Here is a 16,193-nt window from a genome sequence, read left to right as displayed (position 1 = left end):
CCAAGCGCGCACTACGATTTTAATTTTTGCGACACGATTTTAGAATCGCGCTGTAATACATATTTTTTTGTCGCATATGCGTGCACTGACATATAAACCAATACCTACCTAGGTACGTTGTATTCACATACCTACTGCGACAAAATTATCGCACGGCAAAAAATCGTAATGCGCGCTAAAAGTTATTATAAGTATAAACGTCATATTTTCATAGAAATTTGATTAATGAGATGAAATTTATATAATGAAGTTTGACATTGCCACGCTTTGTCATTGCAAATGCCAGACAGAGTTTGCTTGGTCCGATTTTATTGAGGTTCGACTCTCAATTGGCGCTTAGACTTTTCCTTGGTTTATTTAGAAGCGATTCTCATACATTTTATCGTAACGATAAATAGTGTCGTTGTCGTGAACAGCGACGATACAGTAAAAGCTCTCAATGAAACGAAACAAGGACAATTGGATCGTTGGGTTGGAATGTTGAATTTTAAATAACACACCTAGTTAGGTACCTAGTTCCTTAAATACATAGATAGAAATTTCGTAGCATTAAGTGAAGATATGGGTACGAGTACCCAATTTGATTAAGGATTGTTACATTCTCTGGCAAGTCATCTTTGTCAAAAAAAGGCGCGAAATTCAAAATTTCTATCACTTATCGCGAATTTTTTTTATTTGCCGCGTTTTTCTACTGACAAAGCTGGCTTGCCAGAATAAATTGTCACTTACATTCGCCGGCTGATAGCTGCCTCTCCTTCGGTTCGTTTCTTCTCCCTCTCGCCGCCCGCAGCAGACTGAGCAGGCCTCCTCTGGGTGCGTGTTCGAGCAGCGCGATGAGCGGCGTCTGCTTGGTGCAGCACGCGACCAGACGGATGACGTGCTTGTGGTAGCCGACGTGTTTAAGCATTTCGATTTGGTTCATCTTTTCTCCGTCTGCCGCTCAGAGTGAGTCTAGTCTCTTATATTGTCACCTACATTCGCCCGCTGATAGCTGCCTCTCCTTCGGTTCGTTCCTTTCTCCCTCTCGCCGCCTGCAGCAGACTGAGCAGGACTCCTCTAGGCGCAGGGTTGGGCAAAATACTGGCTTCCACGTATTTCAAATACAAATTACAAAATACATTTTTAAAAGTATTTGAAATACCAAATACAAACTACTCTGGTGACTGGTATTTGAAATACAAAATACAAATTACAGTGTTTAAAATAATGTATTTCAAATACAAAATACAAAATACGTTTAATTTTTTTTGTTTAATCATTTAGTTTTTTAGGGTTCCGTACCCAAAGGGTAAAACGGGACCCTATTACTAAGACCCCGCTGTCCGTCCGTCCGTCCGTCCGTCCGTCTGTCACCGGGCTGTATCTCACGAACCGTGATAGCTAGACAGTTGAAATTTTCACAGATGATGTATTTCTGTTGCCGCTATAACAACAAATACTAAAAACAGAATAAAATAAAGATTTAAGTGGGGCTCCCATACAACAAACGTGATTTTTGACCGAAGTTAAGCAACGACCGTCTTTTTTTGCCGTTTTTTTGCATTATGGTACGGAACCCTTCGTGCGCGAGTCCGACTCGCACTTGGCCGGTTTTTAACGAATATCCTTTCCTAAAAACTTATAGGGTCATTGTGCTTGTTTTCGTCCAGCTCTAGTTTTCTTCCACTTGACGAAATTTGAATAGGTATAAACCTACATTGCTGCACAAATTTGGACTGATTTCAATCCTTAGCTAAACAATATATCTGTCTACATATAAAAATTATATTTGGCAAATAGTAAATTAAAAATGAAATATATTATTTGCTAATCTGTCAAGTGGTCGAAAACTAGAGCATGGACGGAAACTACTGCAATGACCCTATCCCCTGGCTGTTGAAGAAAAGTTCCGCGCAGAATAGCTCGCGCATTGTACCTACATATTTGCACCTCGTACAAGTCGTACATTATATTTAAAAAAACGTTCCATTTTAGGATCAAAGAATTTAATAAAAAAATGTATTTTGTAGAAATGTATTTTGAAGCTTAAAGTATTTGAAATACAAAATACAAAATACATGTGAGTGCAGTATTTGAAATACCAAATACAAAATACTTTTCCAGGTAGTATTTGAAATACAAATACAAAATACTAAAATGTATTTCAAATACGTATTTCAAATACATGTAATTGAAATACTGCCCAACCCTGTAGGCGCGTGTTCGAGCAGCGCGATGAGCGGCGTCTGCTTGGTGCAGCACGCGACCAGCCGGATGACGTACTTGTGGTAGCCGACGTGTTTGAGCACTTCAATTTGATTCAACTTGCTTTCTCCCTCTAGTCGCTCAGAGACTAGTCTTATATTGTCACTTACATTCTCCCGCTGATAGCTGCCTCTCCTTCGGTTCGTTCCTTCTCCCTCTCGCCGCCCGCAGCAGACTGAGCAGGTCTCCTCTGGGCGCGTGTTCGAGGAGCGCGATGAGCGGAGTCTGCTTGGTGCAGCACGCGACCAGACGGATGACGTGCTTGTGGTAGCCGACGTGTTTGAGCATTTCTATTTCGCGGAGGAAGTCTTGAGTTTCTTCGTCTGATGCGTTTTCTGTGGATTTAACGATGGTTAATCTGATGTAGACCTAGTCAAGCTAAGCTATGAGTATGTTTTTAAGATATTTTTTTCCTAGGCATATCTTGAAACGCCGCCGTTTCAATTTCGTCAGCGACCACCCGCTATAGGTATCGTTTAAATCATAATTCATCGTTTGACGATGAAAGACGCCCTATAGTAAACACCTGTCCTGTAATGGACGTGGCTCCAATACCACAAATCCTGTAAAATAAGTACCTAGTATTTTAACATCAGCAGTTTTAATTGTTTAAAATACGTCGACATTTTACCATGTACAAGAGCTCTTAGCTCTTAGAGCTGTTAAACTGTGTCCACGGTTCGAGAAAAAAAGTTTTTTTTTTCTTTAAACCGATTGCAGTGTAGGTAAGTACCATCACCCACAATGTTAACTGTACATCGGCGGACCTTATGTATTATGTAATAAGGTCCACAGATGTACAAACTAGGAGTGTTGCTGTTTGTATCTAGTTGTCGAAAGCCGAAAAGACCGAAACACAGTACCTACATTTAACTTTTAACGTGTAAAGCGGTAGAAATTTTACATGTAAGTAGGTACTTATCAGTAAGATGTCAAAGCAAAATATCACGATGAGGTGGATTTTACGATCCGCCGACGATATATTTGTACTTACAAACTCGGAGTAAATACCCATACAACCATTTCCAGTCGCCGTTACGACGCGGTGTTGACACATCTTGTGTCGACACCGTCTGTTTCGGTCACAATTCCAGTCGCAGAGTCGTCGCCGTGTCGACACAGTTACCAGAAATGGGGAAGGGTCGACACATGACACAAAGTGACATAAAGTGTGGTCGCCGTGTGCACACATTGTTTCGGGTTTGCGACTACTTTATGCCAAAATCATTCGTTCATTCGTTCATTTTGTTCCTGTCAAATGGAAACTGTCAGATGGAAAAATACTTAAATAAAAATAAGTGACATTAATACGCCATCTCTAAAACGGATTACAAGACGTAATTATATATTGTTTGCATTTATATTACAATAGGACTTAAATTATTATGGGGAATTAAACTGCTCGAGTGATTTGATAAACTAAGTGTAATATAATCAACGCGCCACCACATTGTTTTAGTTTAGCCGGAAATGAAATTATTTACTTCTCAGTGCCTGTGTTCATAACTATATTATTTGAAGCATTTTTAGTACTTCGATGCGTATACTATACTTAAATAACAGAAATAACGCTTTACATACTACCAAACTTGTTAATTATGATGTATAAATATGGTTTAAGGCTGAGAAATATTGCAGTCACAAAGTAGTTGCAATGTTTCGACTTTGTGTCGACTCTGTGTTGACACATGACACGCGCTGTCAAAAGTAATAACAAAGTTACTGGTATGTTACTGGATTTGCAAAATGGCTCCTTGTGTTGATTTGTTTTCAGATATTCTCAAAGTGTAAAAATGCCGCGGTCAGAGATGGGCATTAATCGATTAACTGTTTATTCGACTAATTAATGGAATAAAAAAAGTTAATTCTCAAATTTTAATCGCGATTAGTTTAGTCGACCTAACATAGATTGAAATTGAATTAATCTGAATATTAATCGAATAAATTATCGATTAAATCTCGATTGAAAGTTGACAGGGGGCCATTTTTGTACTTAAAAATAATAGAAATGTCTTGCATGCAGATGGTAGCAAAACACTTTGTCATAAAAGTCGAGATGGGTGTCGATATATAGGTTTTAGGGAGTGCCGATTTCGAAAATAATGATCATTTTGGAATCCGAAATGGCGGCCATGCACTGTGTCATAAAAGTCGTCATGGATGTCGTTTTATACGTTTTAGGGGGCCCCAATTTTGAAAATGATGACCATTTTGGAATCCAAAATGGCGGCCATGCACTATGTCATAAAAGTCGTCATGGGTGTCGTTTTATAGGTTTTGGGGGGCGCAGATTTAGAAAATGATAACCATTTTGGATTCCAAAATGGCGGCCATGCACTATGTCATAAAAGTCGTCATGGGTGTCGTTTTATAGGTTTTAGAGGGCGCAGATTTCGAAAATGATGACCATTTTGGATTCCAAGATGGCGGCCATGCACTATGTCATAAAAGTCGTCATGTATGTCGTTTTATAGGTTTTAGGGGGCCCCGCTTTCGAAAATGAGGACCATTTTGGAATCCAAAATGGCGGCCATGCACTATGTCATAAAAGTCGTCATGGGTGTCGTTTTATAGATTTTGGGGGGCGCAGATTTCGAAAATGATAACATTTTCAATTTAAAAATGGCGGCAATGCACTATGTCATAAAAGTCGTCATGGATATCGTTTTATAGGTTTTACGGGGCGCAGATTTCGAAAATGATGACTATTTTGGATTCCAAGATGGCGGCCATGCACTATGTCATAAAAGTCGTCATGGATGTCGTTTTATAGGTTTCTGGGGGCGCAGATTTCGAAAATGATGACTATTTTGGATTCCACTTTTATGACAAAATACGTAGCCGCCATCTTGGATTATAAAATGATCATCGTTTTCGAATTCTGCACTCCCTAAAACCTATAAATCGACATCCGTGACGACGCAAGTTATCTTTATTTTCAGATCTAACAAATTGCTACAGAATACAAAGGACGAAAAAGAAGCGAGGAGGTAATGAAACAAGCAAAAATACAGATGATTCCTCGACGCAATTGGGTGATTCTTAAATTGTGTCCAGATTTTTTTTGTCATAAAAGTTTATATTTTTCACATAGGTATTACTCTCACAAGTTCCGTGACATTTCGACCTTGTAATTTTTTAAGTAAATGTTTTTGTTTATCTATGAGGATCTCACTAGAATAGTATAATCAAGGTATGTTTATATTTGATGAATGAAATAGTAACGCAAAAAAAATATATATTTGTGTCTTATATTCCTGCCGAAGACTTTTATTTTACCTTTTCCTTCTACACAAGTTTGGCCAAGTAATAAGAATTTAGGGCTCTCAATTTTATTTTGACTTCTACAACAGTAAAGCTACGAGGCCATGTTTGGTATCGTTTTCGTATAAATTCGCAGTACCAAATTTAGTTAAGGTATCACATTGACACCATTCCGAAGTAAAAACATATAAACTTATTAAAATACTTTCTTTTTTTTAGAATAGAATAGAATAGAATATGTTTATTGCTCACATATTGATCTTACTCTACAAGTACAATAAGGTTACAACATGTTACCCTACAAGGGCATTGCAAATACACGTGCATATAAAATATGTATACACATAAGAAAGGTACACTATAATTTATCTATTTCTACGCCTATTAAATATAACAAAATTATTATTTTATTATCTTTGAATTATACTTATTTTCATTGAAAAACTCTTGCAGGGAGTAAAAACTGTGATCTATTAGGTAGGTTTTTAGCTTAGTAACAAATTTTGTGTATGTTTGCTCGTTAGTTATTTCTTTTGGAAGGTTATTATAAATTCTTATTGTCATTACGTGAGGGCTCTTGTTACTAATTTGTAAGTTACTTGATGGTATGGCTATTTTATCTTTATTTCTTATATTTATGGCACATGTGTGGCGGTCTGTTGCTTTTGTATATAAACTTGGATTCTTGCGGACAAATTTACTGGCTTCTAGAATATATAGACACGGTAAAGTTAAAATTTTTAAGTTTTTAAAGTGAGGTCTACAGGTTTCAAGGTTTTTAATATTTGTAAGAATTCTTATGCACCTTTTTTGCAGTATGAATAGTTGTAGTATGTCTGTGCTATTGTTTATTTTAAACTCCTCTTCACGCTTAAACTGCTGAACAGTTTTAATTTAAATTTGGTACACATATATTTTGAGTCCCGAGACAGGATATAATAAGTTATCTCAAAAATCATCCTTTAAAGGTGTGAAATGAGGTGTAGGGGGGAATTCAGAATTGACTTCTTGAAGAATACTGTTTAAGTTTAGGTTTGAAGTCATGTTTTTTCATCATTTTTAACTAAATCAAAGATGTAGACCATCCCAAATTTCATATAAATCGGTTCAGCGGTTATTGATTTCCCGTACAAATTTCCACGCCACTTTTCACACGTTCAAAAGATGATTTTGGTTATAAGATCTATCCTATGTCCTGTTCCGGGACGCAAACTATTTCTATACCAAATTTCAACGAAATCGGTTCAGCGGTTAAGCGTCAAGAAGAGTTTCAAAAAAACCGGCCAAGTGCGAGTCGGACTCGCGTATTAAGGGTTCCGTACATTAAGTCCGACTCGCGCTTGACTGCACATTTCTAATAGGTTTTCCTGTCATCTATATGTAAAGAACTTTTTTGTGTATTCAGACGGACATACATACAGATGCACGAGTGATCCTATAAGGGTTCCGTTTTTTCCTTTTGAGGTACGGAACCCTAAAAAGATTTATTTTTATTTTGTGGAATGGTGTCAATGTGATATCTTAAATGGATTCAGCACCCCAGATTTATACGAAAACGATACCAAACACGGCCTAGCACCTTCACTGATATAGATATATCAAGATAAAATTGAGAGCCCTAAATAAACTTTCAAGAGCGGATATCTCAAAAACTATTCAACATATCGAAAAAATTGACTGAATAAACTTGTAACAAATTAAATAAACTTTCATTTTGTATAAGTGGCCATGTCGCTGAGATGCATAGTTTCCGAGATATAATCGAAAAACGGGAAAATGGGACCTTCAAAGCCCCCTCTCTCCCCCCCGCTCAAGGGCTACGGCCGGGGACTTTTGATATGTTCACCTCCTAACTTGTCAAACCGAGTTACGGAGTCAAAAATTGTGTTCCGAGCATTTCCCTCTACAACTTTTGGAGCATTCGTTGCCTGACCTAAGTAGCTTATTGAATTTCTTTAAAAACTTTTCTGTAAAAGGTTGACGGGTGTTGGGTGTTTATATGGTTTCGGTCGATTATTATCATTTGCATTGCCCATGATGACTTACTAGAATTACGAGCACACGAGACACTAATAGTAGTTTGACAAACCTTGGTTTTCAAGAGGTATTTTATATTGACATTTGCTGTCACAAATTTGCTGTCAGATTTAGTCGCAAACCGCACGCAAAGTGCACACAAATGTGTCGACACCTTGTTACGGAAAGTGTAGACACGGCGACGACACTTTGTTTCGAAACAATTCTAGACACATTGTGTGGACTCTGTTACGACACATCTGACATTTAGTTACCACTTTGTGATTCTGCGACTGGAATGGTTATATGGGTATCTATGGAGCGGCCATTAACAGGCGTTCCCCTCTGCAAAAAGTCCGCGGCCGCCGGTCAAGGAGGTTATATAAAACTAGTTGCCACACGTCATACGCCATTCAGCAAACGTCAGTCTAAGCGGAATGATAGGAGCCGAAAATGCCGAATTGCAGCGTTTTCTCGTTCAAAATGAGATCGAAAACGTCTAGTCTACAAAAAGAACACGTTTCTTATCATATGTAGGTACTATTACATCTAAATATTATCAAATAGTGCATTAACTTTGCAAATAACTAAAAAACATTGTCAATCTGACAGTGATACCAGTGATATGGTATTAGATCTAATTTAGGGTAATTCTAAAGAAGACTTTCTAAATATTATTTAGGTACGACTAGAATTTCTAATAGGAAATATTATGCGAAACTCTGCGTAGGGGGCGCGACTACCACAATCCATCACAATCTGGGGGTCCGCCGCGGAATAAGAAATATTAAATTTCGTTATCTAACCTCTCTATCACTATTGCATATTTGAGCGATAAAGAGAAAAGAGAAAATTTACTAGCTAGCTTAGTGCTACACTCTGGCGGCAGAACATTGCAGTAATACGCCCTATTTGCGTTGCTCTTTGTTATATAATTTATGTAACACATTATTCTTATATAACACCTTAGTTTCATATCAACCTAATCTATTTAATCAAATAAATAGATCTATAAGAATAAAGAAAAGGGGGACGGGGGATCAAAAAGTAGTCGAAAACATCTCGCGTGATTTGTGCACAACCCCTAAATAACGTAAAATTACCGATAGACTATTTTTTGAAAATTAATTTTGCCTTTAGTTTCTACATATAGCTGGTCAAGCAGATCTTGTCAGTAGAAAAAGGCGGCAAATTTGAAAAATGTAGGCGGGAAGGGATATAGTCCCATAGAAAATTTGAATTTCGCGCCTTTTTTACTGACAAGATTTGCTTGACCAGGCGGCTTAGCACGGTCGCGTTTTTATCCCTTGTCACCATGCCTGTCACGTTCTAACAAGTATGTAAGTGCGAAAGGGACGCGCATAGTGATAGTCGATAAAAATGGAACCGTGCTGAGCCCGCAGCTATATATTTTTATTTAACATGTCAAATATTTTATTAATTTAAGGTATTTACGGCTGTCACTTTCCATAAATAGGCACTCTTAATTTATTACTCTGGTATCACCGTACCAATATTAGTGATGGGACACTATAAAAACCAATATCGGTAAAATCGATATAAACATAATGAATAATATACAGATGGTCATGATGCCTAGCGAACACCAGCCATATCGTACAAACCTCAAGGAGTGATATTCCTAGGCAGATTATGATCTGCCTAGTGACCACCATCCATATCGTGCTAACTTCAAGGTGTGATATTCCTAAGCAGATCGTGAAACGCCGGCATGTCATGTTCTGACTAGTGATCACCAGCCATACCGTGCAAACCTCAACATTTAGGCATATCGAATAAGTAGGATGTCCTACATTTTAGCAAATGATAAACATTGAAATGGCTTGACAGCCTACTTATAGTACGTGTTTGGGTAGCGTATGATTTTAGTACCTACCTGGCACCTACGCATTCTGCTCCAAATGCCACATATAATGCAGCACTAGCAGTGGCAAAAAATGCAAAAGGCAGATTATTAAATGGCGGAGTTTCATGATATGCCTAGGAATATCTCGATATGCCCGATTTTACGATCTCCCGCCGATATATATACTAATTATCCCCTACTTAATATCCCTTAAATGACATCCTATGGCCGCGTTCCATCTCTGTCATCAGATCTGCATGCTCAATATATAATAGTATATTGCATTGCTTTCAGAAGTAAACCAACATGTAAAATATTAACTAATGAACTGATAATAAAAAATCATTCTATATCAGCTTGCAAGATTCGCCCTAAACAAATTGACAAACTATTAGAACAACATCTAAAAACAATACAAAAATTGAAAGTTAGTAAAATGCTGGTAGAAAGACTTGATATTGTAATATTATTATAATTGATAAAAGCAGAAATTATCAATAAAATAAATCAATAAAATATCGACAATATTATCGGCGCGTCCCTCGCACGTCCTTGTGTGAATATAGTTTTTGCTAGTGTTTGATAATTTTGTCGTGTGCGTGTTTAGCGACGCATGCTAAAAATGCATTAGTGTTAACATTATTTGTGTGTGTTACCTCGTCCCCCGCGCCAAAAACGACAGAATTTTCCAGATAGAAATTAGTGCGCGTCTCTACTCCATAGATATTTACTCCGAGCTTACAAACAAGTAGCCTATTTACATGTTACTTTGTTTAACTCGTCTCTAACAGTAGCTACGTTACATAAATAAAAAACCGGCCAAGTGAGAGCCGTATTTGCAAAGGGTTCCCTAATATATATATTTTTTTAATTACACAAGAATTGTCACTTTTGTAATAAATGAATTTCACTTTAATTACCTAGTTGTTGTTACATTACTACCCTCCCAAAGATAATGGACGAGCAAAAATGTATGAAACAGCCAATGTTTTTTTCGCTATTTCGCGGTTGGTCCCATGGTAAAAGTTGCTCAGTATAATCCCAAAACCTCCATGGTAACGGGAATGCACTTTTTTTTTGGCCAACCTGTATAAGGTAAGTTGGGGTGAGACTATCAGCGGGGCAAGACAATCACTTTGTATGGAGTCCTCATATTGTTTGTCTTGCCCCTAGCAAAATAAACTATGTTGGTCTTACCCCATCTTGCCTTTCTCTTATTTATTGCAAAGACATATCTTAGGTCCAGTAACGTACAGTTAAAAATGTTGCTTAACAGCAACATTTTACTAACATACGGAATCCAAAAAAACCGGACAAGTGCGAGTCGGACTCGCCCACCGAGGGTCTTTTTAGTATGTATTTGTTGTTATAGCGGCAACAGAAATACATCATCTGTGAAAATTTCAACGGTCTAGCTATCACGGTTAATGAGATACAGCCTGGTGACAGACAGACGGACAGACGGACAGTGGAGTCTTAGTAATAGGGGTTCCGTTTTTACCGTTTGGTTACGGAACCCTAAAAATTCCCAATGAAACGTGTCAATAAACAAAATTAAATGATGCTCATGTCTGTCGTCTGCAAGTACCGGTCGCACGTGTGAAAGTTTCCTTTCCTAGACGATTATTGTTTTACGTAATACTTTTCTTCAATTTTACAAACTGGTTACACTGGCGAATGAAACCAGAAAATTGACAACATGTTATTAAATTTAGCACACCTTGTTGGCGAAATTGTAGTTTCTTTTCTATTTATTACTTCGCGTAAAGTGCTGGTTAAAAATTATGCGCTCTTGGTAGAATTTTGTTAGAATTGCACACTCCTTCCCTATGGATGTAAGGGTGGTATTCTATCTGTCCAACGTATATTGCGTCTCATATTTTGCTTTAATGAGAGTATGAGACGCAATAACATTGGACAAAGAAATTGGGTCAGGTGGAATACCACCCTAAGGCATTGTTTAATTGATTGAAGGTAGGTATTATTTTAATGTAAAATATTCAAGCACGTTTAAATTTACTGCCATATTTGGAATTTAGAATCATTACAAAAAACTGGTGATTGACACTGGAATCTTGACATAAGTACAGTAGTAAATATGGAACCATAACATTATTCATGAAGAAATGGGTTATACAGCCTATAAATACCTATTTCTCCTAAAGCACAATTTTTCATCGAAATTAAACTTACGTGAGACATATTGTAAAACATTTAGATCACAACGGTTACACTCGCTTGTATTTTTAGTCGCTACGAGTATTGGCGACATGTTTCGGGCCCGTCGGGGGTCCTTCCTCAGGCTCGAGTGCTCGCGGCGGCTGCACTCTGCACTATTTTTCATGTTCCATATTAGGGCGTCCAGGGCACCTACAGCTCTTACAGTAGTGTACCTGTGAGCATCTTGGCTGCTACAGTGATGGTCTCCCCACCCGGCGCAGCTAGCTGAGCGACGTGGACGCGCCCGAAGGCCCCGCTTCCTATCAGAGCGCCCAGATGGACACGGGAGCGGGACACTTCCCATTCATCGACTAACTATAATTGTCCCTATAATAGTGTAGGTATCTGTGAGCATCTTGGCTGCTACAGTGATGGTCTCCCCACCCGGAGCAGCTAGTTGTGCCACGTGGACGCGCCCGAAGGCCCCGCTTCCTATTAGAGCGCCCAGATGGACTCGGGAGCGAGAAACATCCCATTCATCGACTAACTATAATTGTCCCTACAATAGTGTAGGTACCTGTGAGCATCTTGGCTGCTACAGTGATGGTCTCCCCACCCGGAGCAGCTAGTTGTGCCACGTGGACGCGCCCGAAGGCCCCGCTTCCTATTAGAGCGCCCAGATGGACACGGGAGCGGGACACTTCCCACTCGTCGACCTGGAAAAGGTAATTTGGTCAGCAACTAATTTAGTGTCTGTGATTTGTAGTAAAGGTTAAGGTTCCTGTGGTAAGGGTAAAATAAAAAAAATGTAGAGTCTTTCTTGCTTGACCGTTAAACGGCATGTGCATAGCATCTTCTTTTTAAAACTTTTTACAATTTATTTCAGTTTATAATGTTGTAGTAGTCTTAATTCGAACGGCACCTTCATAGTTTCTAATTAGCACGCACAGTCCCATACTTTGTATTTTACACCCATGTATTTCCAATTCACAGGTTCACACAGTAATACGTTCTCTTTTCCCTGACCCCGCGGCAAAATGGCATCTGATGGGCATTTCAATTCTAGACCAACGACTCCAAAGTAATTAATATATACGCATATGATTCTGCGTCTTAGCCTGATGCATGGAGATTTCAACATAGGTATCTGAGTAATAAAAGTACTTGCAACGAGGAGGTCGATTCAAATATTACAACTCGTTATGGATTTGAACTGGTTTTGCTTAGAGACGCCACGAATATTCGGCAACTATTCGATATTCGGCCTATTCGGCTACTTTACCGAATATTCGGTATTCGGCCGAAAAAATTACCAAAATCTAGGTACATTTAATATTTAAAATGTATTATTGGAAATTACTTATGTACAAAATACTTTATTTTTTATCATGGGTCTGATTTTATTGACTGTAAGTAGTGTAACCTGTAACTGCATTCATTAATTCTGTTCATCAAAAAATATATCTTAACAATCGTTGTGCTTTGTTGGCGAACAGTTTTCATAATAATTGTGACTCAAAATGTTCCCATGCCACGAGCCGGCCATGGCCGAGAGAGGGGCCTAATATTCGGTATTCGGCCAAAACCACTATTCGGGGCATCTCTAAAAACACGAATTTGACGATTGTCTTTTGATTGACGCGCATCTCATGCAAGAATTTCACTTAATTTCGCATGTAATCAATCAGCGTAAGCGATCTTCAAGGTCGTATCAAAACCGTAATATATTGTAAATCAGAATCGGGTTCCAGTAAACTTAAGCATGTGCCAGACGGTTGACAACCACAGTTTCTGCAACGTGACCTTGGTAGAAAAACAGTGGTTTTAAACCATGTAGCAAGTGGTTGAAAACTAATTCTGCATGACCTTTAAACGCCCTTGGTAGACAGGCGTGCTCTGCCAACCATACAAATTTGGGCTTGTTGTAAACCATGTAGACAGCCGCGCTTCTACCTCGCTTCTACCAAGGTCACGTTGCAGAAACTGTGGTTGTCTACCGTCTGGCACAGGCTTTATTACCTACGCGTTTTCGAATTGTTCAATATGTTAAGCTTAGGTACGAGTCGTCGTCTCATAAGAAACAATAAGAATATCAGAAATTATTCTCTGAACAAATATGTAAAATATCTCTCCCACGAGGCCTAGAATGGTCACCACACAAGTCTCTGTAAAAATTAAGAATTAAAACAGACCGAATAACTAAAATCCGAATACGTACACACAGTAACTAATAGTACTACCGTACAGAAAATTCACTCCTTCACAAAAGTCGGATTTAGGTATAAAATTATACCTCTACTCGCAGCCTGCAACAAAATTGAAACTTATAACCGCGCACGGACGGTGAATCTTCTTTATTGCGCGAGCGCCACGTGACTCGACTATCGTGCGGTCGAGCGGCAGCCCACTGCCATACGCCTGCCGGCCCGAGCGGCGCGGCGGCCAAATGTACCTAAACTGCGTAGTGACACCCCCCTGGTTTTGTTAAAGGTGAATGTTAACTTACTTGTATATCTTTCATGACGTAAAGCGGACTCTCTTCCATCTGTCCTCTTCTTAGCGGATGCTGATTGTTTCTGTAACAAGAGGAAAACTTGGTCAAACATGTTAGAAAAACGTCTCTTCTGTGGACAATACAATAAAATTTAAACGACTTGTACACACATAGGTATATCATGTTTGCCTTATTTGAGTCTCAAGTCCTGAAAATATGTAGGTATGTAGGTACTCGTATCCCGCGTGAAAGGTTGCATCGTACAAAATTTGCTTTTGCGATGTATACGAAAAGATGCGAACATGTTATGCATATAAAATGCGCATAACCCAACTAGGTCCAATTTTAGGTAGGTATGTAAATGATGGCAAAGCTTCTAAACCTGTGATCATGGGTTCGAAATATGACTCGTATCTTGATAACTATATACCTATGTATCTACAAAATGTCTTTACGCAGGCGACTAGAGTTAGACCAAGAAAAGTCTGCAACAATTTTGATGACGATGACGCAGTGCAAGTGTGCTATCAAAATCGTTGCAGACTTGTCTTAGTCTAACTCTAGAAGTCTAGACTAATTCGAATAAAGGCCCCAGTACACAATGGGCCATCGCCGGCCACTCCAAGGGACGCAGCCATGCGGTAGAATGAGATAGCAATATCACTTGCTCCCTCTAACGCATAAATGCGTCCCTTGGAGTGGCCGGCGATGGCCCATTGTGTACTGGGGTGTGACGTTTAGCGTCACATGTAGGTAGAGATAGATAGGTTAGAAATGAAAGTTTAATTTAGAAAAGGTATTTATATTAATTAAAATTAATAACAAGTTAGTTAGGGTCGTGAGTCCGTAAAACTGAGCTGACACAGAGATAGAAATATAGAAACAAGTCCTTAAAAGGAGGCACTTTCCTGAGGCTCTACATCGCGGGCGTCGCAGTCGTAGATGGCTCTGCGGTACAGCGCCGAAGTCTCAGTTGGTCCAGAGTAGACCAGGATGGCTCCCCGCTGTGATTCTGGATCCTCAGCTCGGAACGGAAACCTTCCGGGATACAGAGCTTGCGCAATTGCGCATAGCGCAACCCGGGGTAGTGCAGGATAGAGGGTTTCAGGCAGGATGCAGGTAATTTCAACCCCAGACTTGATCCCTAGTATTATTGGTCATATTAGAATATGTACACAACAGTGACTGCTACATCCGGCCCACAAGGAAAGAAATACCAGGAAAGTTAACCTTTCAGCATTATTTTAGTGTTCACGGATGAAGCAGTCAGAAAAGAACAGATTAGTTAACAGCATAAAAGAATAAAACGTAAAATTATTCCCATTGGAAACTTAAATTAAATATTCGCAACACTTACCCGATCCGGGGAAATGTACACAGCGTAATACTAATAGGGCACGATCTAAATAATATCAAGTTAGATAAATTATATTAATCTAGAGATTTTTAGTATCTTCTTTGCATAAAATTGTCGACGATGTCATTAATTTTCTTCAAGTGACAGAATTCTGAAAACTATTTGAAAATGTTTTCTAAATGTTTACAATCCGCCAGCACAAAACGCTTAGCGCAAACGAGGTTTAATAGCAAACCGTTACATACCCCCCTTTTTAGGTTAGGATTTTTGCTAGGAAAATCCGCTGCTAAGTCTCTATTTTACTTAACAGAAAAACAAGTTAACAATCAGGCTTCAATCACAAGATACCTCTTCATACATACAACACGCAGACAAACAAGCAACAAACACTACAGAAAAGTGTTTTTGCGTCCATACAGACTGAGTATTTTACTTATGCTAGTATAAAATACTCTCATATAACTATTAATAGATGTTAAATTCGTCTAACTCTAAACCTCAGTATCCAAGTTATTCACGCATACTATTCTTTATCATAAAACTTTGTAGAAGTTTTATATTCTAATATAATAGGCAAACAGCTCATTAACCGGTAGGGGTTAAAAGCAAATTAATTTTTTGAACTTTGTAGAACTTCATTAACCGACAGGGGTTAATAAAAAATTAATTTGTACCTAATAATTAAAAAATTTAAAGAACATGATAGCGGTTTAGTTAGTAAGAGTTCCATGAGGGTAGTTTTAGAGAATTAGATTATAGACGTAGAGATAGCAGCAACGGAAGGAATTAAT

General features: G+C 38.6%; 1 protein-coding gene across 1 annotated transcript in view; it reads right to left on the bottom strand.

Annotated features, from left to right (window-relative positions):
* LOC134796396 (tyrosine-protein kinase receptor Tie-1-like) overlaps positions 1-919 on the bottom strand; it is a 34,435-nt gene extending 33,516 nt beyond the window's left edge. Inside the window, exon 1 of the mRNA XM_063768593.1 lies at positions 730-919. Within this exon, the coding sequence (XP_063624663.1) occupies positions 730-907 (178 nt within the window). The 5' untranslated portion in view covers positions 908-919. The remainder of the gene's footprint in view (positions 1-729) is intronic.
* Positions 920-16,193: the final 15,274 nt, after the last annotated feature.

Source organism: Cydia splendana, chromosome 13 (genome assembly GCF_910591565.1).
Source record: "Cydia splendana chromosome 13, ilCydSple1.2, whole genome shotgun sequence".
Lineage (NCBI taxonomy): Eukaryota > Metazoa > Arthropoda > Insecta > Lepidoptera > Tortricidae > Cydia > Cydia splendana.
Note: the sequence above shows the minus strand (reverse complement) of the source record. Positions and strands in the feature narration are given on the sequence as shown.